This window comes from Corella eumyota, chromosome 6 (assembly GCF_963082875.1).
Source record: "Corella eumyota chromosome 6, kaCorEumy4.1, whole genome shotgun sequence".
Lineage (NCBI taxonomy): Eukaryota > Metazoa > Chordata > Ascidiacea > Phlebobranchia > Corellidae > Corella > Corella eumyota.
In genome coordinates this window covers 1,959,314-1,984,366 of record NC_137495.1, presented here as the reverse complement: position 1 = coordinate 1,984,366, position 25,053 = coordinate 1,959,314, and the positions used below count along the sequence as shown (strand labels likewise).

Here is a 25,053-nt window from a genome sequence, read left to right as displayed (position 1 = left end):
AACTTTTAACCCGTTAATATTTTTAAGCGCTTGATTATGCAGTACATATAAAAAAATAGGCACGTGAAAACCTACAGCCCTACAGACCTAAAACCTTACAGCCCACCTTTTGTTGAGTGAGGTCCTGAGACTTTTTTTTTGAAGTTTGCCATGTCGAGTGAGGTCCTGAGACTTTTTTAGTTCTTCTTTTGCATAAAAAACACATAACACACACACACAACATAGGCCTAGTTTTATACAATCTATTCTATATACTTTATTTATTACTTGCGCAAAACATCTAAAAAAACCATTAAACAGTCCCGTTTAATATAATTATGAATACACAGAAACCTAAACACACTTGGGACTGTGTCAACTATACTACTTTTAAGGCGCAAAATTATGAGTTTTTAACCAGTCACACATAAAAAAGAAATCCAGACACGTGAAACTTTTAACCCGTGAGAATTTTAAGCGCTTGTTTATGCAGTACATATAAAAATCAGGCACGTGAAAACCTACAGCCCTACAGCCCTTAACTAAATAAGGTCCTGAATTTTTTTAGGTTTGAAGTTGTGTCTTCCAAGTCATGAGTCCTTTGACTTAACTTCCCCCTTGCTAGTTGCAAGGGAGACTTATTGCAATTCCATCCGCTTTCCATTCCTCCAATTCCGGCTATTATCTTTTTCCTCCAAATATAAATCCAAATTGATCCATTTTTCTTCTACATAAAAAACATTGTTTAGAAGAAGGTAATAGACACTAAACCCTACTTAATATTACTATTTTTTAAATGTCGATTTTATGATATGACAAAGCGTGCCAGAATTTTTTAAAGTTATGTCACTTCAATTTTATTAGTGCCAACAACATTAAATTATGTCAATTCACATGCCAAATATTGTTATTGTATAATTATTATTTTTTTGTGCTAACAACTTTAAAATATGCCTTTTTTGATAACTAGTGCCAGATTTTTTAATTTATGCCAAATGTACATTTATTTATATATTAAAATACCTCGTTTAATTACTTTTTGGGAGTACCTGCGCATCAACACAGGTTTAATAATGTTTATAAGTTTTTAATTAAATAATATAAAAAAAATTATTATTTTATTGGTAAGTATGATAACTAAATACTAATATTTAAAACATTTACAATTTATTATGATTATTCCAAAGTTAGTTAAGTTAAAAAATAACTTTAAATCAATTAAATGAAAGTTAACATACCTGGAAGAGTGTTTAGAAAACTTGGACACAAGATGTCTCACAGAAGCAAGTTCAACTTCACCAACTTTTCTAAAAAAATTTAAAATCTTTTAAAATTTATAGTTTTTTTTTATAAAAAACATATTTATATTTAATTATTAACTGCTTATATAATGCCACATTTAATACTGTTAATGATATACTTAAAAAAACAAACTACAAATCACTAACAAAAACACGTCTACTCACCTCGAAAGTCCATCTGGAAAGAACTAAAATTCCGATTTCAATTCAAATTTGCCACGAAACACGAAGTCACGTGACTCTGCACATTCTCAGTGACACGTGTGTACGTGCACGACGCTTCTTGCAGTGGAAAGCGCTTTTCAAGCTGTCACTCAAAATATATTTGCCTAAATCTTCTAAACAATTTAATAAAATGTTAATATAACAACACAAACTAATAACTTGTTATAATACGTAAATGTTTATTTACTTTTTAATAATTATTTGTAACAATTAACGTCTTAAATAACGATTAAACAATTGCCGCGTGGGTTAACATAGCGCATTATGTTGCAACATCAGGAATTCCTGATTATGATGCAACCTCGTGTTAAAGGAATTTCTCGGGGAGACGCACCAATTAAGACGTCGCATTTCCCTCGATTAATAGAAAAATCACAGCTGGATTTATCCACATTTTATACCCTTATTTGGTAATAAATTCTCTGTCCAGTCTGCACGTGTCAATTAATTAAAATTTGCACCAAGGAATTTCTCGAGGAGGCGCACTAATAATGACGTCACGTTCCTTGCGCCTCGCTTAGTGGAAAATTTTAAGTTTCCTATGCTTTATAACAGACCTAGCTAAAGTAATAGTAAATTACATTATTCTCCTTTCTGAATTTTATTAAATCAAAATCCAATGTTTTTTAGTGTCCAAACACATTTTTATAATTTTTTTTTATAAATATAAAACTCAGATTAAAGTTTTTTATTTATTTTTAATAAATATTCAACAACAAAAAATAGCAAAAATAAATTAACTAAAGGTCATGCCTGTTCCATAAAGTCCTAAACGTTTGCATAGAAAGGCACGACCGCTTTTTTAATGGTAACCTGGCAAATAGGTTAAAACTGTAATCCTAAAAAGATAGTTATGATTTTTAAACAAGTTGTAAATTACATTACACGTGCGTAGTATATTTAAATGGTAATTATTAAAACGTGGTTAAAATATTAGTTTAATAAAAAATAACATAAATATCACAAGTTGTGGTGCGCAATATTCCGTATGTTGTGACCATATCAAAAATAGCAATTTTTTAAATGCCGTCGTTGTTAGGCCATCAAAATCACCAAGCCAGAATATTTAAACCAAACAAAGACGTATAATCATTTAACCACTTTGTCCTTTATGCTTTCCAATTAGGTGGATTTATCACCCTACCGACCGGGTTTAGGTAACTAGTAGTATCGCTTTAATGCCACATGAATATAATTAATTGATCTTCGAGTGAATAGAATTAATGTTTACGCTTGTAATTACCATAGCTTTGTTTCCGTTACTTTCGATTAAGTTATAACTTATGCGATTAAATATTTTAAGCACACTCTAGTATGTTAGTAAATGTAGTGGTTATATTTTACAGTTTGTAAATATTTGAATGCAATATTTCTTTTTTAATGTGTGGTATAAAGATAAGAAAAACATGTATGGTTAGTTATTTAGAAGAGCTATTTGTATATGGATAACAATCTGACGTAACAATAAAAAATGCTTTCGTACAAAAAGAAAATAAACACTGGGCCTCCTACTTCGAGCATTAAGATGGCCCACTTTGACTTGTACGCAGACTTACCCGTTCTTCAACCTGTAGAACAGCAAGACATTATACCAGACATGACGTCACAAGATATTATGACGTTGCGAAAGAAACCTTTCCTAGTTCGCGCCGCGTCACCGAACGGGAGTTCTGGGTCCTCTTCCGGGAGCTTTCCCGGTGCAGGTTTGAGTGTTTGGACTGGGGGCGGGGGGAGGCCGAAAGGAATGGAAGAGGTCCCGGTTTCCAACCCTGTCCTGGCGGGTTCCGATTTGTTACAGGTTTGATGTTTAACTGTTACTTTAATATTAAAAGCATTACCAAAAAACCGTTCAAGTTTATAAGTTAGGAGTGAATATGTTCGACAACATTTTAAATGTTGATATTGTTCATGTTCTAGCAACTAAAACATGATAACCATCGTTTTAGTAATGCCTTGTATTAGCTTACCGTATTATTTTGTTATTATGTGTTAGTTGTGCTAGTGATGACACTATTATGTTGTCCAAATACGAAGCAAAATTACAACAAAATATTCAAAATATGCATCTAAAATCAACAACCACTAGTTTAATGGACGTAACTATTTGTAACCTATTTATGGCGCTTTTTATTCAATTAACTATTGTATTGTAATAATTTGGTCGCCATGTAAACAAAACTTTTAAAATTCCCGTAACCTAGCCTATTCATATCTACAATCTGTAATTATTCTTAGGAAGTTAAACCATCCGTTAACGCTGGCTTTTTATATTTATAATCTGATAAAAAAATCAATTTACAAATTTAAGGTTCTATTTATTTAATTGTTGTTACATTATTTAAAAAAAATCTTAATTAAAAAAATCTTACATATATTTTTAACCTATACACAAACTAGTTTATAACTATTGGTTGATTGCGTTTTTTTTTAATTTGTATTACTTAATGTAACCAAAATGTTCATAGAAGAGACGGGGCTCTCGTATAACTGAACTTCACAAAGCCGAAAATGATTGCATCACTTTCATACCACAAAACACTGCTCCAATGTCTAAGTTAAGGTAACAAAAAAATAAAACATTAAAATTTAAAAATGTTAGGTAACATGATTCAAAGAATAAAAAATCATTAAAATTGCATTTTACAAAATTTGTTGAAAACTTCAAACACCCGTATTCGAACCTACGATCACTTGCTTTCAGGAAAAACTTTACAAAAAAGAGAATTATGAAGGAAAGTGAAGCCGAAGGGGTCACCACTGACGAACTAGCATGGCATCTAAGAAAACAGCAGATCGAGAAAGATCAGATCAGTTATATCCGTCGAACATCGGGGATCAAGGATTCACATCTTAAGAAAATCGGAAAATTTTACGATTTTGAAGACGAGGATAAAGTGGAGGAAAAATTAGACCGAAATTTGGAGGTAAAATTAATTGCATTTTTGGTGGCAAAATTAACTGCATTTTTGATGGCAAAATTAAGTCATTTTTGGTGTCAAAATTAGGTCATTTTTACTGTCAAAATTAAGTCATTTTTGGTGTCAAAATTAAGTCATTTTTGGTGTCAAAATTAAGCCATTTTTGGCGGCAAATTTAATAATAATTGGAGTTGATTAATTGACAAATTTTTAAATAAAAGTTTAATTAATAATTTACCGATAAAATAATTTAATTTTAACTAATCATTTATAATAAAAAAATTTATTTTTTAAAATTTTAAAACCTCTTTACCGATATAGGAAGAATTGTCGAGACCGACATATGTTCCCGGTGCGGACCAGGAGGGTCCGGAAAGTTTATTCACAGCATTAGGAAAGTCGATCCCGCGAACTAAGATCGCTTTCGTAAACACAGTAGTCCAAAAGATCGAAAAGAAAAAGCAGGAGAAGAAGGAACGAGAAATTTTAGCTAAGATCCAAAAAGCTTTGGCCGAACACGGACATAAAGATTTGGAAGAATTAAAAGATGCTAATGCTGAAATTGAAGGTATATTTTAACGTACCTTATACATATATATAGTTAGTGTCTATTAAATTCTTCTTACCATATGAGTAGCAACACAAAAATTGATTTTATTCAAATAAATTGTTTTTTAAAGTATTTTTATTTAATTCTGCAGAAATTTCCTTTCCCGAAACTTCCGATTTAAATCAACCAACAGATTTCAGAAACAATAATTTACCCACAATTAGTGAATTCGACGAGTATCCTGACGTCATAAGTGACGTCACCATTAATCAAGTAGATCTTACAGACCTTCCTGAGCCTGTAATCGAACCCAAGAAAACAGATTTAGATCAGATAGAATTTGTTCCCAAAAAAGTGAATTTAAGTCCGGAGCTACCGCCGCCAATCCAACAACCATTCAAGCAAGACCAAATGACGTCACCAAAACCTCTTCCGAGAGACGTCACCGAATTCATCCCAGTAACGTCACCAAAACCTCTAATAAGTCACGCTCGAAGCGAGAGCAATATTCTGTCGACACTTGGTAACAGTAGACGCCATTACGAAGATATAGCACCGCCCCCGCCATCTCTATATAACCATACGAGTGATATGATCTCATACTCTGAGCTGTTGATGGCAAATGCAAAGCATTCTGATCGCTCAGCTTCGGCAATGACCCAAGCCACACCAGGTGATCATTTCAGTGACTTGTACGCTGTCGATATTGACCTGGAACCGAGTCTAGATACCCAGGTTTACTACTTACCTCCTGAGGCCGATGAAAGAGCAAACAAATTTCGCTCTTATACACCGTCTGGCGGACATGTTCGAAGAGTAAAATCGAAGCAAGGTAGGCCGAAGTCAAGAGCCAAGAAGCAAGCTTATCGAAAACAGAGAAAGCAAAGTTTATCTGTTAAGGATTTAAGGGTAATAAACCGATTGGAATCGATCGTGGATCGACAAAATAAAATCATCGATCAAATGCAGGTAAATATGACGTCAGGGGAAGTACCGAAACGTCACAAATCTTTGCTGAACGTCGTGCCCGTATATTCGGATAGCGAATCCGAAGAAAAATTAGAGAAAAATCGACCTGGGAGCGTCCAACGAGTTAAACAACAAACTGGTAGTATGACGTCACTTACCATTTCGCTGACGTCACTTAGTAGCTGCGAGGAGAAAAATAAAATCCTAACGACCTTTAATGACCTTGATAACGATGATAAAAACAACCACAAAGCAACAGCAACCACAAGTGTCGAGCCCGATTTTAGACACAAAGATTCTACGTCGATTATTAGCATCCCAGTCCCTGTAATAAATCCTCAAAATTACAGTGAATCCGACATTGATGATGGTTTGATCTCGAAACAAACAACGCCTAGCAGCTCAAGAGCGCCATCTCGCGGCTACGTAAAACCGAGGCGACGGAAGTCCATTATTCGACTAAAGGGAGTTAAGCTTGATAAGAAGGGTGAAAATCAAAGCGATTTGACCGAGAAAGTGAAAGAAATCCTCGCGGGATCAACAAACGCAGTGCCGGGCGAAAACTGGAAAGTCTCCTGGGCTCAGAGAGAGCCAACGCCAGATTTAAGACGATCAAAAAGTTTTGTCAAAAGAATGAAAGGAATTCTAGGCCTTAAATCGCCCAAACAGGTTATCGAAGATGACGTCATTGCTGAGATTATTCACAACGAACCCGACCAAGATTTTGAAAATGTCGAATTAAACCCTGACACCGAAGATGTTGAAGTAAAACCAAAACCGCAAGTTGGCGTGCCAGAACCGAAAGCAAAGCCTCGAAAGATAAAAGAAGACAATACTCTTTGTCCTCCGCGTTCTAATACCCTGTGCGCACAATCCAGCATCCCCGACGGAGAATCGAGTGACGTAGGACCCCTTCCCGAGATTATTACGTCAGCAAAACGGCGAAGATCGAATTTCGCGCGATCTCAATTGTCCGTGGATTCAGGATTCTCAACCAATCCACCTGACGACGAAAACCCAGAGTTGCCAAATCGAAATTTCGTATCGACAAAATAATTTTGGCAACCCTGTACAACAAATTCTTGTTTTGTTAATAGCTTAGAATGTAATGTACAAAAATTGCAGGTATCTAACCTTTAATGACGTCACCATCTTATAGACAAATTAGTGACGTCACAAACATTTATATTTATTTTTTTCTGAGTTTTAAATTTTTCTTCTTTACTTTAGGTTAGAAATATGTTTGTTAAATCGTCGTTAAAAAACAAATAAAATATTTTAGCTAGTAGATTATAAATAAGGCGTTAAAATAATCTATTTTTAATTTAATTCCCGAAGCCAATTCTCGCCATTTCTGGCAAAAACATTTATAATACCCCTATTAGAAAGCTACAGAGCAATACAGGGTTAAAATAGAACAATGGAAAACAGAATACTTGACGTCATTTCCTAAGCTTACATAAAACTTTGAAACATAAACGTTCATATTTAATTACACCAACTTTGCCCTAGTAATTAACTTTCAATCCATTCTGGGAATAAATGTTGCTAATTTTGGCCATGCAAAGTTTAACCGCCTTAACTAGTTGATGGTATATTTGTTTAACAAATTTATTCACTTAACCGTATGTTGTTTGCACAGCGTATTTACACTCTTACATATGATAACTTGAGTTTGCTTATGGTTATATTCAAGGACCTTTAAGGTTAAAGTTGATATAGAAACCAACAATGCACTCATAAGAGTTACGAGTTGTTAGTTGGTATATAGACCAAGATAATAAAAACTTTTAAATGTAATAAAAAGATAGCAAATTGGGCAAATTAGAAAAATGAAACATTAACATAAATAAGGCAATGATAAAGAAGTTCTAAAATGTTAAGATGTTTAATATATAAGTTTAATTTAAGATGGGTTTTGTCTGATGGTAATTGATATGCGTTTAATACCAATTTATCACTAGTTAATCGTGCTATGCTACCAACAATTCACTTGCTACAAATTATATATCACGTTTAGTCAACTTTTGTACTGTTTTTTAGGTATGTGTGGAATTTTAGGTTATAGCTCATACATTAGGTTTGTAGTAAGGAAAAATAGGGTTTAACAAAGATAATGACAATGTACGATTAAACGTTAGGTAAAAAGAAGGTTTATGTATTTAACATAGCTTAAGGGCATCGCAATGTTAACTATATCATTACAAAACGTATATTTTATACAAGTGATTAATTACTAACCGCGTATTTTGTTTTCATAGTACCGGGATAATTAGCTTCAAATAAATGTTGTTGTTATAGTAAAAGCACTATGGCATACCTAGAAAAATGCGTAACATAATGCATAGGCTATGTTTTCTTTCAAATAGTATGTGATAGCACTAAATTAATATTAGTTTGTGTTTTTTTAACAGAAATTGGTATAAAAAATACAATGTCAGAAGGTAGAATTTCAAAAAATAAAATTCTTAAAAATAAATATTTAAATGATGTGGAATTTTTGTATCATTTCGGGGTTTCCACCGACGATGAAATTATGAAAAAGTTTCAAGATGTTAAAGTAAGTTGTGAAGTGAATAATTCAAGTTTGATTCCCACTAAAGTCACGTAAATTAAATTTTTATTGAAACTATATCCTTTTTCGGCTTTGTGGCCTTGAATAAGCTATAAACGGCATTTACTTATAGAAACAACTCATCTATAGGCTATAGGTTATACAATAACGTAATACAATAACCTAACCGGTAAACAGCAATTCGAGGTCGAATACATGGGAAAAAATACCCTATTTTACAAAGTTTACGCACAAGAAACTTAATCTGGGCCTAATTTAATATACGAACTGTCACGTTTTTACCAAGTTAGGCTGATTAAATACATACATTAAATAAGTAAGGAAAGACATTCAAACCTTGTAGTAAACCCTTTTCCCTAGTTTAACTAACACGTTTACATTAAGTTAAATTTTAGATTCTAAGTTACCATCATAAATCGAAATATTTTTATCTAAAATTTAAACTATTTATTCACAGTTTGTCTGTCTCGGCGGCAAACCGAGTCGAATGAAAAACTTTGCTGAGTTGTTGTACGATCATTTGGAAAAGCCTTCCAACAGCGTATTTAACGAAGGTAAAATTCATTTATTTCTTTATATATACACACTAAGAAACAAACTTCTATAAAATCCAATACCACAAACAACTAAAATTACTGACATTACATATTAACGCAAGTTGAAACCGTATTCTAAAGCGAGATTCACTATTTAAAACAAAAAACAGATATACGTTTGTATTATTTACTTTAATAAACACATGGTTTTATAAACGCTCTTAAAATACAGATGGAACACTTAGAAACATTAGCGAGGCTGCAGGTAGATATGCAATGTACAAAGTGGGACCAGCAATATCAGCCAGTCATGGAATTGGACCGGGTTCAATATCTGTAGTTTTACACGAGGTTAGCAAATTTGTTTTTTTTATATCTACGTTTAATGATGCGGAAATGCTGACTTTGCAAGCTATGGGTTTTTTCTATTATGTCCCAAACTAACAAAGGCCGTTCGAGACTAAGAATGCGAAAGTTACAACTAGGCAATAATGCCATTGCCTAGATAAAACATATAAACTTTAAATACCTTGTGCAAATAAAATACATTATTGCAATATAAAAGTTTAAAGAAAATCCACAATCGTATAAAATAAAACTTGTTTACAAAATGTTATTACTTTTAATGGTCGTATGCGATGTGACGTAAAAGAAAAGTAACTAAAAGAAAATTTTTAAACCAAAATTTTTGTATTAAGTTTTAACAGTTTATTGCAAAAAAAAACCACTCTTATCAAATTAATATTTTTTTATGTAAAAATTAATATTTTTTTTAGCTCATCAAGTTAGTGGCGTATGCAGGTTGTAGTGACGTCAAATTTATTCGGATTGGGTCATCAGGTGGTTTGGGTAAGTAAGTGTTGTTAAACATAATTAAACACAGTGTTATGTAGATAAACTAATCTGTATTTATAACACAATTTATTCTAATTATTATAAAACAAAATGTGGATATCTTTAACAACTTTATACAAAATTTAATTTTAAAAATAAATAAAAAACATACAAAAAATTTATATCTAAATACTTAAAACTCAAGTTATTTAAACTTAAATAATAATTGTAAATGCCAGGTATCGAACCCGGGACTGTTGTGATAACGAAGCAACCCTATGATGGTTTGTTAAGGCCTCAACATACCCATGTAAGTAATATTTAAAGTAATGTTAAAACCCTGAAATAAATCAAATTTTAAACAAAAAATAGACTTGGTGAAAATGTAGGCTAACTTAACCTTAAGACAACTTAACTCTCAACAATTAGGTTTGTTAAAATAAACAAATAAGAAGGTGTTATAACGTTATGTTGTACAGGACTGAATTGTTTTTAACTTAAACTATACAAGGTTAACTTGTTCCGGGCTATAGGGACATGATATTAAAACTTTATATTGCACAATGTTTTCACAACAATTTTATATTCAGAAAGCTTGTGGTAAGGAGGTAACAAGTGAATGTTTAACTGATCCTGTTTTAACCCAAGAATTATTTGAAACTGCGACCAATATGAACATTAATGCAATCGTTGGAAACACAATTGGAACTGACGATTTTTATGAAGGTAAACTTAAAGATTTTAAGGTTGATTTAAATTAATTGAACTTGATTAGTGATTAGCTTGAGTAGAAAAAAAATAGAATTGGAAATTAAATCGAAATTTGTATTTTCTGTTTTTAAAAAAACAAATCGAAAATGATCAATTTTTTAAATAACAGCCATCAAAAATTCATTATTTAATCCTTTAATACGCTTATAGCTTATAATCACTTGCAATTGGTTATTTTTTTAACGATTTTAATTCAGAAAAACAAAAAGCTTAACGATATTAAGTTTTATATTACAGTTGATCCAACTTTTAAGTCTATGTATATATATATTTTTTGTATATATCTTTATCCTCGATGAGGGAAAATCGAATGCGTGACTTAACCATAGAGTAACATCAGTTACAGCGCCTTACTCAAGGGCGCTACAGCATGAAATCAGTGGGGATTAAACCCACGATCTTATGTGTGGTGTAGCAAGTGTTCTTACCACTACACCAAGCTGCCGGTTCATATAAATATGGATGTAACTTATTCAACATATACAACACAACATAACCAAGAGTTTATTTTACTTACAGAGCAAGGAAGGTTGGACGGGGCAGTCTGTGATTACAACGACGAAGATAAAATGTCGTTCCTGAAGAAAGCACATGATGAATACGGGATTAGGAATATTGAGATGGAATGCGTTTGTATTGGAGGGATTTGTAACCGAGCTAACATCAAATGTAAGAAAAATAAAAAACTCTTATATTTAAATATATTATTTTTCTGATAGTAGGTTTTATAGGTTAAGAAAATAAAGTGCTAGTCGTACGTCTTAAACTATCAGTAGACGCTTGGCTCAGGTGCGAATAGTGTGGCTTTGGTGCGACTCGAACCCTTGACCTTTAGGCCTATAACCTGATACCATGGCGATTATGAAGGACATAAACAGAGACTTAAACCTGACACCTTTCGGTCCTTACCAAAACTATTATATTTACAGCTATTGTATCACAAAATTGTGAAATTTTCTTGCGCAGGCGCAGTGGTGTGTGTGACGTTGTTAAATCGTCTCCATGGTGATGCAGTGACGTCACCAAGCTCGACGATCAAAACTTGGGAGTTGGCTCCGCAACGATTAGTGGCAGAGTTTATAAAAACTAAACAGTAGAAAAATTACTAAAAACCTCTTTTTAAATTCTGCAAAAAAGTTTTAGTTTTTAATTTTGGATTATGTCTCTTAAATTTAAATCAATACAAAAATTAATTCACAATATTCTAAATTAGCAAAAAACTGTAAAATATATGTAATTTACTAAATAAATTTATAATTTAATTAATAAACTTTGAAAAAGTTTATAATTATCGTTGATTTTTGTAAATAAAAATCAAATCAGGAGCCCAACACATTATAAGCATAAAAGTTCTAATATCTACTTTCAACTACAAAAGTAATTTAAAAACGTTTAAAAAATTTAAAAAAGTGTTTAAAAATTCACAGCCAATGTTATAATACAGTTATACCACACTATAATACTTAACAGTTTAATACCAAGCAAAAAAGTTTTTAAAATATAAAAACTTTAAATAAATACTTAAAATAAATACTTAAATAATTTGTGCTCAAAATATAAAAATTTGGGTAAAATGTAGCTCATACTATTATAGTTATAAACACTTATTCAAGAACAGCAACAGTTATTTTATAATCTCAAAAACAATGATTTTTGTTGATAAAAAGCCTTTAAATAATTTGAATTTTTTGCTGAAATTTAGAGAAAAAAATGGAAATTTTAAAATTCATCGTCATCAGATAACCCAGGTTCTTCATTAAAATCATCGCTATAGGCAACATCATCATTATCATTATGGGATACTTTTGTGCCAGCATCTTCTTCTGTAGGGTCATAAAGCTGCTTTGGTTCTGTGACATCACTAAGAGAGTTTTTCGATTTTAGACGATGCTCAGTTTGTTGTGGTTTTGATTTCGATTCAGGTGTGATCACCATAGACAAAGCTGCAACTGACTCATAATCTGACTCATCTGATTGATTTTGTTTCAGTTCAAGATCACTCAATTTTTGAATCAGTTCTTGTTCATCTAATTTCGGGCTTAATAACGCATCAGTTTCGATTGTTTGTTCAATATTCTGTTCTTTGTTTAGATTAAGCTCAGAAGGTGGTTTACTTGTGTGTTTTGATTCAATAAAAACATCATCAATCACAGATTCTTCTCTACCTTGCTCACTTTTTTCTGGCACTTTTGAAGTTCCCTTTAACTTCGTAATAATACTTCGTTTTCGAGCTGATTTTTTACTAGTTTGTGTGTATGAAAGGTTGCTCATTGAATCGAAATCATTATCATTCTTATGTGAAACACCTTTAGATGTTTCTGGAAGACTCTTCAAGGTGTTAACGTCATGTCGAAGTTTTTCTGAGGCGAGGGAGTTGTATTCATACGCAGTTAGAGGGGGTTCAGGTTCATTTAGATTCATTCCTAAATCTGACTTCAGTTTTAAGAGAAGTTTCCTCATTTTGTTAACTTTAAGATCGTGTTTACGGCGTTGTACATGTCGCTCCATTACTTGTTCTAAAACCCTGTGAATGTACAACAAAACTCTTATATTTAAAACTAGTAATTTATAAATTGTACAAAATTATTTTTTACACTTTTTACAAGAGCCTATGCTGTAGCTTTTCAACTGTGTAACTGTAAAGTTAAATAAATATAGTGCAGCTTAAGTCCTAATAAAACCCAAGATTTTGAAAAGGATTTAAAATGAAAAGACTAATTCTAGTTTTTTTGCAGAGAAGTATTTTTACAGAGGATTATGCTGTAGCCTTTTTAACTGTGTAAGAATGGATAGACTAAAATCAGGAAAGCTTAAGCCTTAATTATACACAAGACATGGTCAAGAAATTTAATGTAATATTGCAACTAAACACTTTATAAATTTTTGTCCTAACTTACATGTCAGAATAAATCCCACGAGACAAAATATCGTTGGTAACCTCGTTGATAAATTCCAAGTATTTTAATTCTTCCTCCTCTTCCTCTATCCTCCGCATTGTGTCCGATTTTCCTCCAAAACTAGACCTAAATATTTTTAAAATTTTAGGGTAAAAAATACTTAAATTATGGTCTAAAAATAGTTTAAAAAAATTGATTTTAAAACAACTAAAAAATATTTATTTACTTTTTATTTCAAAACCCTTTAAATTAAACTCACGTTGCTGTTGACTTGAGTTTTCCTTCCTCGTCCATAAGAGATAAACGTTGAACGAACTCTGATTGTTCCTCGATCCATCTACGATGGTCATCATCCCTGTTGAAGCAACATTGTGGTTACAATTTCTGTTTATTAAACTTTTATTTATTTAAAGTTATGTTTCACCGAAGTAAAAAGAATACTTCTTAACACTTAGTAAATTAAACCACTTTATTTAGTGTCAATAGTTAACAATATATCTTAGAGAAAAAATTTAATATATATTTATACTGCCTTTATTGAATTATTAGAATTCAACCCCTTATTTAACAACTATTATCTACTTCTAATAAACTTTTAAGCTTCCAATTTAATACAAGCTAATAAAAACAGCTTTCTTTTAAACATATTTTTTAAATTACAATACCAGCTCATATTCTTATTCTTAATACTGTAACATTTTAGTTTCCCCAGCTTTGCAACTCATCTTAAACTTTTTTACCAACCTTTTATATTCACAATCCTGATACTTATAAAACAAATCGGTTGTTTCATCAATTGCATTCAAAATTGAAACATCCGACCAATTCTGCACGTGATCTCGTGCCATATAATAACTCCAATTGTTATGACACATCACAGCATTGATACATTGCTTTTTTAACGACAGAGTAAAAAATTCATTTTCCCTTAACTTATTAGTATAATGTTGATGCAGAACACATATTAAGTTAAAGGAGCAGTTTTGTAATTCTTTTTTCCATTCAGATACTAACTGAGCATCCTCGAATATAGATGGGATAGAAATGTTAATTTCCATGCTAGGCGGAACCGTGTTTTCATGTAAATGAGATTCTAGTATTTGTAGATACAGCGTGTACTTTACTTGCCTTTCCATCGCATTACTTAAACCTTTTAGCAAGCCTTTAACAAATAAAGTTCTCTGTTTTTCGTCCTCCATTCTAATCTTCCCTGATTTTACTATATACCTTCGAGTCATTGCTTTTCCACTCTACTTGTTTATTTAAACTGTATATACAGCCCACAATACATATTACTATTATTACTATACCATTATGTTTAACTGTGAAGAATTAGGCTTACAGACTTAATCAATAAATCTTATTCTCAGGTATTTAAAACACTTTTTAAGGCCTTAATTTTTTGAAGATCAAACATATGTTACTAATCAATAGAGCACTGTGATGTAATAACCATCATTACCTTGAAACTAATATTATAAATTTAAAGGTTAAATACTACATAATGTTTTCTTTACTGTATGTTTTATACTATTTAACAGAACAAATATATACCAAATATTAAAAGAATAACAAACAAAGATAGACTGCTAACTGCCTGACGATATTTTTAACTTTATGTTAAAGTAAATACTTTGTTAACAACAATATTTGGCATACATATTACGCTGTGCATACTGTTTAACTTATTTAAACCAATGACAAGTTAGATAAATAAATAAAATATTTTCTTACCTTTCAATTTCAAGTTGAGGAACTTCGTAATCTTTCAAATTTCTTTCCGTTATATCTCCTTCCCTCTTCTCTAAATCCCCTTCTTTCTTTTTCCTGTTCTTATTTTTAGATGGTGGCGCACAATAATGCTTTGATTGCGACAAGAAAGATTTTCCAGGGCGTTTTTTAGTGCGAGGAGTGAATGGTTTATTGTCTGGAGTATGGAAACGATTGCTATGTTTATCTAAATAATCTCCACTGTAAGTAACATCTAAAATATTCGGTTTTGCGCTTCGAGGCCGTGTTTTTGTTTCGTTATTTTTATCGCGGTATGTTGCATTCATCGCATGACCGGTTGTCGCTGGACGTGACCTTGAAGTCTGTGGCATGCTACGCTCGGGTGCCCACGACCTTGAAGTGTGAGTTCTATGACCTCTGTCAAGTTCGTCCATGTAAATATCAGAGTAAGTAGCTGACATATTGTTCTGGTTATATCTTGTTTGCATTTCAGTCGTTTTCTCGTTTATGTCTCCTTGATTAAACTGGAAATGGTAAAAATTTATGTGAATATTTTGCAAATGTAACGCCGGAAACATTGTCTCAGATAATTTAACTTGTGAAAGTTTTTTTAAAACAATAAAACATCAAAAATACATGTTCTAAAGAGAGTGTCTATATGTTAAAATAGCTGCCATACATTAACAAAAATCCAGAAGACCATTTGGTAAAAGCAGCAGTGTTAAAAATTTCTCGTTTTTCACATATTTACCTGTCGTGGAGATTTTTGTTGTGGAGTTTTTTTTCCATGCAACATCGCATCTCTTCTGATTTGATCTCTCTTCTTAACACTTTGTTGCATTGATTTTGGTGGCTTGCTATCAATAGCAGCTAAAATAAAAATTTTATTAAAAAATAAAAGTTTCGAATTTTAGAAAGTATAACTTGTTAATTTTAAGCTCAATACTTACATTTAATTGTAGCCAAGTTGTAATAATGACTTGCCATCTGATCTTGAATTAAATATTGGGAAGATAGTTTGTTTACTGAGGTCTTGTATGCTAAAATAAAAAGATCTTAAATAATAAAAACTGCTGACCTGAAATGAACATAAAGTTTAGAACTTTTGGAGCTCTATTAGCGTCGTCCGCCAAGTTTATAAAATGCGGAAAAGGCGGAATATTTATACCCTTACCCTGATCTTTTCTTGTAAATTCCGCCCTTTTCTGCATTTATTTTAGGACTACTGGTTTAAACCGGCAGACGACGCTAATACAGCTGTAAAGTTTTTACGAAAAATAAAGGTATAGCATTTTTATTAGCAGATTAGTGAACAACGTAATATAAACATTTTTCAAGAGTTTTTTAACGTAACAACTGTCAACTTGGGTTTGGTGACCATAACATACTTAAAATCTTTATTGATTTTGTCATTTTTTCCCGTCGCATCGTTGTAATATTAATTGTATATCGTATTTATTATTTACTTTTATCAATGGGCGGAAAACCAAAATAAAAAATAAAAAAAACTGACAGACTAAACATTAAACAATGTCAAACGCAACGTGAAAATTTAAATTCTTAACTTACGACTGCTGTTTAAAGCCATGTGACCTCTCATCGGCCCCATCATTGCACTTCGAGATTTTGTTGACATTTTAAAGATGCATCAATCAAAAGACAGAAAAAAATAACACAAGCAAAACCACACAAACTAAATTTTAACAACAACTTAAAATCGCAGAGTTTACCATATTAATTCAAGCTGTTATTTTTAGATTTTTATTACATAAGAAAAAGGGTTGATACAATAAAATAAATCATTAAACATGTACATATATACGGTAGGGTTAAAAACAATAAAACCCATGTTTTAAATAAATATCTTGTTAGTAAAAGTATACAAAAAGTCCCGTTTAGATTTGTCCTATTAACTAATAAGGAAAATCGCTGACGCACTTCCCGACTTTGTTATAGAATTTCCTAATTTCTGATCCCTTAAATGTTTTATAAACGTAACTCTATTGCACAAAAGCATTTGCAGTAAAGGCAAGATTAATGGAAAACTATGGAAAGCGATATTAAACAGTGTATTACTTATCGAAATACAGATTTTGGTGAATATATTTACCATAAATCTCTAACCTCATATACTGAAACAAAAGAATTTTGTAAAAGTCGCGCGTCACAATTAGCAAATATACCGAGCGAAGAGGTATATGAAAGTATCATTGAAAATGCTCCTAAAGATGGTGATAGTTGTTATGATAATTACTACCGAATTGGACTAATAAGTTCTGACTATGGTGCGACATTTCGATGGAGTGATGAACCGTATAACAACACGTGGTACAAGAAATTCATAAAAGGAATAAGAAAAAGAAATGTTCAGAACCAAGTTTTATCCATATATATACCATCCGGCTTTAACCAAGGTCTTCATCGCTTTTCCAGTACAACTCCACTGCCGTTTGTGTGTTTTAAACCACTTTTTACAACCACGACAACAAGTTCAACCTTATTTCTTATTAACACAACCCCAAAACCTATCCCGAAAACCACCGATTTTAAAACTAGCAGCACAATACCGCCATCTAGCAGTAATGTTACCCTAATTGCTGGAATATTGGCACCCATTATCCTCCTGCTCATCATTTTTTTCATGCTACTCTTGCACAGAAAATGGCAAAAACGAGCAAGTGTGGAGCATGTCAAACAAGAAAACGAACACTCTGTGTCTCGATCAAACATTTTGTACGTCACGACTGATGACGTCGTTCAGGCGGCACCGCTATTAGACAACCCTTACAGTGAGATTGCCGGACCATCCAATCGCCATGTTACCCATAATGCCTCTTTACCGACCGGTGACGTATATGCTGTCGTGAACAAAAATCCCCAAAACAAGGATGACGTCACTATTCAAATTAACGACGTAACAGACCAAGCAGAAAGTCCAAATCCTGGTGACGTGTACGCAGTTGTTAAGAAAGCTAAATAACAATTGAAAAAATGTAAATGACGTCACTACACGGACAAATTGCGTCATTTGATGAACTATAAAAATATTTTTGTAAATAAGCTGACGTTGTTCTTTTATTATAAATATGTTCGGATACAATGCTTAAACAGTTTCGTATTTCTATTCACTTTGTAAATAAAATGCATCTAAATATAAGCCGTTTCTTCCGTTCTTTGAGGGGGAATTTCCAACAACAAACAACCATTGTATAAATTTCTTATTAATAAACACAATGGACTTAAAACTTAGTCATGTGGCAACTTTAGAAATATAACAATTGACTTTCCTCATTATAATCCCAAAGAATATTGATAAACAGTGCATTCACCTATTTCCTTGTTTTACATTAGACTTATATTTACATGCAGAGTAAGGATAGAATTATAACAGCAAACATGTGTGATGAAGCTTGTGTTACTCCTAAAAATACAGAATATGGAGAATTTATTTATCATTACCGTTCAAAGAATTACTTTGATTCGTTTCAATGGTGTAAAAATCATTCATCAGAATTAGCAGTTATTCCAAACGAAGATGTTTTTGAAACAATTGTTGACAAGGCACCTAAAAAGAAATGTTACAGTGACACTTACAGAATAGGTCTTGTAAGTTTAGACCAGGGGCAAAATTTTGATTGGGTTGATAGGAGTTCATATTCTTGGTACAAAAATCGAATCAAAAATTCAACCGTAAACTCCCAAGAACAATCTTTAGCATTTCGTATTTCATCTAAAGAACTCGAACCTTATAGCAACGAAAAAGGCTTACCCTTTGTATGTTATAATTCAACAATCAGTGTGATTCAAACTTTAACAAATTTGTTCCCAACAACTACGAAATCAACCATCAAACCAACTACTGCGTCCACAACAACACCAACCACCAAACCAACTACTGCGTCCACAACAACAACAACAACCACCAAACCAACTACTGCGTCCACAACATCAAAAAAATCCACCACCAAATTCACTACAACAAAGAAACGAATCACAAAATCTACTACCGTAACAAGGGTAAGTGGACATACTTCCACTATTGGGACCCACGAACAAACAAAACCAATGGCACCCACATCTAATAACAAAGCAGGAACCTCTTCGACAAAAACTTTGATCTCCACATCTTCACCTTTACTTTCAACCAACATAACTCAACCGAAAACCGAAAGCTCAGTCACGCCATCTAGCGCCAACTTGGGTTTGATAGCTGGCATCGTCGGAGGATCAATCTTCCTTTTACTAATCCTCTTGTTCTTGTTTTTATGGTTCAGGAAACGCAGCAACCAGCAAGACAGTGAATCAAATAAGACCCCAGTGACGCATGAACAAGATCGTGACTTTGAACAACCTCTTGATGTGACGTATGCAGCCATAGCTGACCAAACCACGTCATCGGCAGACAACCACAACGATCAAGTCGCTGGTTCGTCCAATCAAAATGTCACACCAAATGATGACGTATACGCTGTCGCGAAAAAGAAGAAGAAAAAAGTAAATGACGACGAAAGCCAAATTAATGACGTCACATCGCAGTCGGATAATGCAATAGCGGCAGACGTGTATGCTGTTGTGAACAAAGCAAAAAATCCCGAAAAACAAAAGGTTGATGATGTCACGAGCAAAAATAGTAATGTCACATCACAAAACGATGACGTCGAGTCCGGTGACGACAATGCAAGTGGTTGTGACGTATAAAGCGCTTTAAAATAATAGACACAAAAAAAGTTGTTGATTGTATTATTATCTTGTATAAAATGTGTTTTATCTTTTCTTTTTTTGTATATAAACAATTAAAAATGTTTTCCTGATATTTGTACAGATTTCTTTGCAAGAATAAACAAGATTATAACAATATATTTCTGTATCTCTAAAAATATAACATTCTATAGTGCCGAAGGACAAGACCTTTTAAACAATAAAATAAACAACGTTTTATTTTTTGTTATTTAAAAAACAACAATTGTACAAATTTCTTAGTAATAAGAAAACCCTCGGATCTACGTCATTGGGTTTCATTAAAAAAATATAACAATCGCTTATCCTAATGACCCTGGGATAACATTAAATAAAAACTGTGCTTTTTTCCTTGTTTCACATTAGAACATATATTTACATGCAGAGTAAGAATAGAATTATAACAACAAACATGTGCGATGAATATTGTATTATTTGTGAAAATACAAAATATGGGCAAGTTATTTATAATAACCGTTTCAAAAATTACTCTGATTCGTCTCAATGATGTAGAAATCATTCATCAGAATTAGCAATTATTCCAAACGCTGCTGTATTTGAAACAATTGTTAAAAAAGCTCCTAAAAAGAAATGTAACGGCGCCACTTACAGAATAGGTTTTTTTAGTTCAGACCAGGGGCAAAGTTTTAAATGGTTGGATGGAAGTCCATACCCTTGGTACAAAGATCGAGTTAAAAGTTTAAACGTAAACTCCAAATGGCAAACTGTAGCAATTTGGATTTCATTTAAAGAACTTGAAGCTTATAGCGTTGACGAAAAGTTATCCTTCGTATGTTATAAACCAACAAGCAGCAAAAATGAAGCAACACCAATGGCACCTACAACTCATAATATAGCAGGGACCTCTTCGACAAAAACTTTGATCTCCACATCTCCACCTTTACTTTCACCTTCAACCAACATAACTCAACCGAAAACAGAAAGCTCAGTCACGCCACCTAGCGCCAACTTGGGTTTGATAGCTGGCATCGTCGGAGGATCAATCTTCCTCCTACTAATCCTCTTGTTCTTGTTTCTATGGTTTAGAAAACGCAACAATCATCAAGACAGTGAAGCAAATGAGAACCCAGTGACGCATGAACAAGATCGTGACTTTGAACAACCTCTTGATGTGACGTATGCAACCATAGCTGACCTTGATCAACCCCTGGCATTGGCAGACAACCACAACGATCAAGTTGCTGGTTCATCAAATCAAAATGTCACACCGAATGATGACGTATACGCTGTCGTGAAAAAGAAGAAGAAAAAAGTAGATGGCGTCGAAAGCCAAATTAATGACGTCACATTGCAGCCGGATAATGCAATAGCGGCAGACGTGAATGCTGTTGTGAACAAAACAAAAAATGCCGAAGAACAAAAGGTTGATGACGTCACGAGAAAAAATAGTGACGTCACATCACATGACGTCGATTCCGGTGACGACAATGCAAGTGGTTGTGACGTATAAAGCGCTTTAAAATAATAGACACAAAAAAAAGTTTTGATTGTATTATTATCTTGTATAAAATGTGTTTTATCTTTTCTTCTTTTGTATATAAATAATTAAAAATGTTTTGCTGATATTTGTACAGATTTCTTTGCAAGAATAAACAAGATTATAACAATATATTTCTGTATATCTTAAAATATAACATTCTATAACGGCAAAGGACAAGGCCTTTTAAACAATACAATAAACAACGTTCTATTTTTTGATATTTAAAAAACAACTATTGTACAAATTCCTTAGTAATAAAAAAAACACTCGGAACTACGTCATTGGGTTTCATTAACAATATAACAATCGCTTATCCTAATGGCCCTGGGGTAAAATTAAATAAAACTGTGCTTTTTTCCTTGTTTTACATTAGAACTTATATTTACATGTAGAGTAAGGATAGAATTATAACAACAAACATGTGTGATAAAGCTTGTGTTACTTGTGTAAATACAGAATATGGGCAAGTTATTTATCAGAACATTTTATCAAATAATCTTGATTCGTTTTTCTTGTGTGCCATTTATTCATCAGAATTAGCAATTATTCCAAACGAGGATGTTTTCGAAGCAATTGTTGACAATGCTCCTACAAATAAATGTAACAGGGACTCTCACAGAATAGGTCTTGTAAGTTTAGACCAGGGCAAAATTTTGATTGGATTGATTGGAGTTCATATTCTTGGTACTAAAATCGAGTTAAATTTTCAAACGTAAACTTCAAAGAACAAACCGTAGCAATTCGGATTTCATCTAAAAAACTTGAACCTTATAACGTCGACGAAAAGTTATCATTCGAAAGTTATAAACCACCAAAAAGTGTGATTCAATCCTTAACAAATGTGTCTCCAACATCTACGAAATCAACCACCAAACCAACCACTGCGTCCACATCAACAAAAACAACCATCAAATCTACCACCGTAACAACGACAAGTGGACATAACTCTTCTACTAAAAACAAAATAAAGCAACACCAATGGCACCTATATCTCATAACATAGCAGGAACCCCTTCCACAAAAACATTAATCTCCACATCTCCATCTTTATTTTCATCTTCAACTAACATAACTCAACCGAAAACAGAAAGCCCAGTCACGCCATCTAGCGCCAACTTGGGTTTGATAGCTGGCATCGTCGGAGGATCAATCTTCCTCCTACTAATCCTTTTATTCTTGTTTCTATGGTTCAGGAAACGCAACAACCAGCACGACAGTGAAGCAAATAAGACCCCAGTGACGCATGAACAAGATCGTGACTTTGAACAACCTCTTGATGTGACGTATGTAGCCATAGCTGACCTTGATCAAACCCAGGCATCGGCAGACAACCACAACGATCAAGTCGCTAGTTCGTCCAATCAAAATGTCACACCGAATGATGACGTATACGCTGTTGTGAAAAAGAAGAAGAAAAAAAAAGTAGATGACGTCGAAAGCCAAATTAATGACGTCACATCGCAGCCGGATAATGCAATAGCGGCAGACGTGTATGCTGTTGTGAACAAAGCAAAAAATCCCAAATAACAAAAGATTGATGACGTCACGAGCAAAAATAGTGACGTCACATCACAAAACGATGACGTCGAATCCGGTGACAACAATCCAAGTGGTGGTGACGTATAAAGCGCTTTAAAATAATAGACACAAAAAAGTTTTTGATTGTATTATTATCTTGTATAAAATGTGTTTTATCTTTTCTTCTTTTGTATATAAATAATTAAAAATGTTTTGCTGATATTTGTACAGATTTCTTTGCAAGAATAAACAAGATTATAACAATATATTTCTGTATATCTAAAAATATAACAGTCTAGAGCGGCAAAGGACAAGACCTTTTAAACAATAAAATAAACAACGTTCTATTTTTTGTTATTCAAAAAACAACAACTGTACAAATTCCTTAGTAATAGGAAAAACACTTAGAACTACGTCATTGGGTTTCAATAAAAAAATATAACAATCGCTTATCCTAATGACCCTGGAGTATAATTAAATAAAAACTATGCTTTTTTCTTGTTTCACATTAGAACTTATATTCACATGCGGAGTAAGGATAAAATTATAACAACAAACATGTGTGATGAATCTTGTGTTACTTGTGTAAATACAGAATATGGAGAAGTTATTTATCATTACCGTTCAAAAATTTTTTTTAATTCGTTTCACTGGTGTAGAAATCATTTTTCAGAATTAGCAATTATTCCAAACGCTGCTGTATTTAAAACAATTGTTAACAATGCACCTAGCAAGTGTTGTAACAGTGACACTTACAGAATAGGTCTTGTAAGTATTGACAAGGGCCAACATTTTAACTGGGTCGTTAATAAAAGTTCATATTCTAGGTACAAAAATCGAATTAAAACTTCAACCGTAAACTCCCAAGAACAATCTGTAGCATTTTGGATTCGATCTAAAGAACTCGATCTTTATAGCATCAAACTTTCATTGCCCTTCGTATGTTATAAATTAACAAGAAGTATGATTCAAACTTCTACAAATTTCTTCCCAACCACTACAAAGCCAACCAATGCGTTTACAACAACAAAAAGACCAACCATCAATCCAGCTACTATACCCCCAACAACAACGAAGCCAACCACTAAACCAACTAAAGCCCCAACAACAGCAAAAACAACCAGCAAATCTACCATTGTAGCAACCACAAGTGGACATAAATACACTGCTAGGACCCACAAACAAACAAAGTCAATAGCATCTACATCTAATAACATAGCAGGAACCCCTTCGACAAAAATTTTGATCTCCACCTTTACTTTCAACTAACATAACTCGACCGAAAACAGAAAGCTCAGTCACGCCATCTAGCGCCAACTTGGGTTTGATAGCTGGCATCGTCGGAGGATCAATCTTCCTCCTACTAATCCTCTTGTTCTTGTTTCTATGGTTCAGGAAACGCAACAACCAGCAAGACAGTGAAGCAAATAGGACCCCAGTGACACATGAACAAGATCGTGACTTTGAACAACCTCTTGATGTGACGTATGCAGCCATAGCTGACCTTGATCAAACCCTGTCATCGGCAGACAACAACAACGATCAAGTGGCTGGTTCGTCCAATCAAAATGTCACACCGAATGATGACGTATACGCTGTCGTGAAAAAGAAGAAGAAAAAAGTAGATGACGTCGCAAGCCAAATTAATGACGTCACATCGCAGCCGGATAATGCAATAGCGGAAGACGGGAATGCTGTTGTAAACAAAGCAAAAAATCCCGAAGAACAAAAGGTTGATGACGCCACGAGCAAAAACAGTGACGTCGCATCACAAAACGATGACGTCGAGTCTGGTGACGAAAACCCAAGTGGTGGTGACGTGTAAAGTGCTTTAAAATAATGAACGCAAATACAATCAAATAATTGATTGTATTATTATCTTGTATAAAATATGTTTTATCTTTTCTTCTTTTGTATAAAAATAATTAAAAATGTTTTCCTGATATTTGTACAGATTTCTTTGCAAGAATAAACAAGATTATAACAATATATTTCTGTATATCTAAAAATA

At 33.0% G+C, this 25,053-nt stretch overlaps 3 protein-coding genes across 3 annotated transcripts; 2 read left to right on the top strand and 1 right to left on the bottom strand.

Annotated features, from left to right (window-relative positions):
- The first annotated feature begins 2,976 nt into the window (after nt 1-2,976).
- On the top strand, nt 2,977-7,046 carry LOC145755344 (uncharacterized). The gene is made up of 5 exons (XM_082571569.1): nt 2,977-3,303; nt 3,971-4,065; nt 4,207-4,429; nt 4,745-4,991; nt 5,125-7,046. The coding sequence occupies exons 1-5, from the start codon at nt 2,977-2,979 to the stop codon at nt 6,996-6,998; spliced, it is 2,766 nt and encodes a 921-aa protein (XP_082427695.1). The 3' UTR covers nt 6,999-7,046.
- Nucleotides 7,047-8,360: 1,314 nt separating this feature from the next.
- On the top strand, nt 8,361-11,869 carry LOC145754721 (uridine phosphorylase 1-like). Its single transcript, XM_082570824.1, has 8 exons — nt 8,361-8,502; nt 8,975-9,071; nt 9,286-9,404; nt 9,830-9,902; nt 10,127-10,197; nt 10,478-10,613; nt 11,178-11,327; nt 11,625-11,869. Exons 1-8 carry the CDS (start codon nt 8,377-8,379, stop codon nt 11,753-11,755), a joined length of 903 nt encoding a protein of 300 aa, XP_082426950.1. The 5' UTR covers nt 8,361-8,376; the 3' UTR covers nt 11,756-11,869.
- Nucleotides 11,870-11,990: 121 nt separating this feature from the next.
- Nucleotides 11,991-16,979, bottom strand: LOC145754720 (spermatogenesis-associated protein 7 homolog). Its single transcript, XM_082570823.1, has 7 exons — nt 16,856-16,979; nt 16,237-16,326; nt 16,038-16,156; nt 15,290-15,810; nt 13,815-13,910; nt 13,556-13,681; nt 11,991-13,182 (listed from the first exon to the last, which is right to left on the bottom strand). The coding sequence occupies exons 1-7, from the start codon at nt 16,920-16,922 to the stop codon at nt 12,378-12,380; spliced, it is 1,824 nt and encodes a 607-aa protein (XP_082426949.1). The 5' UTR covers nt 16,923-16,979; the 3' UTR covers nt 11,991-12,377.
- Between the last annotated feature and the right edge of the window lie 8,074 nt (nt 16,980-25,053).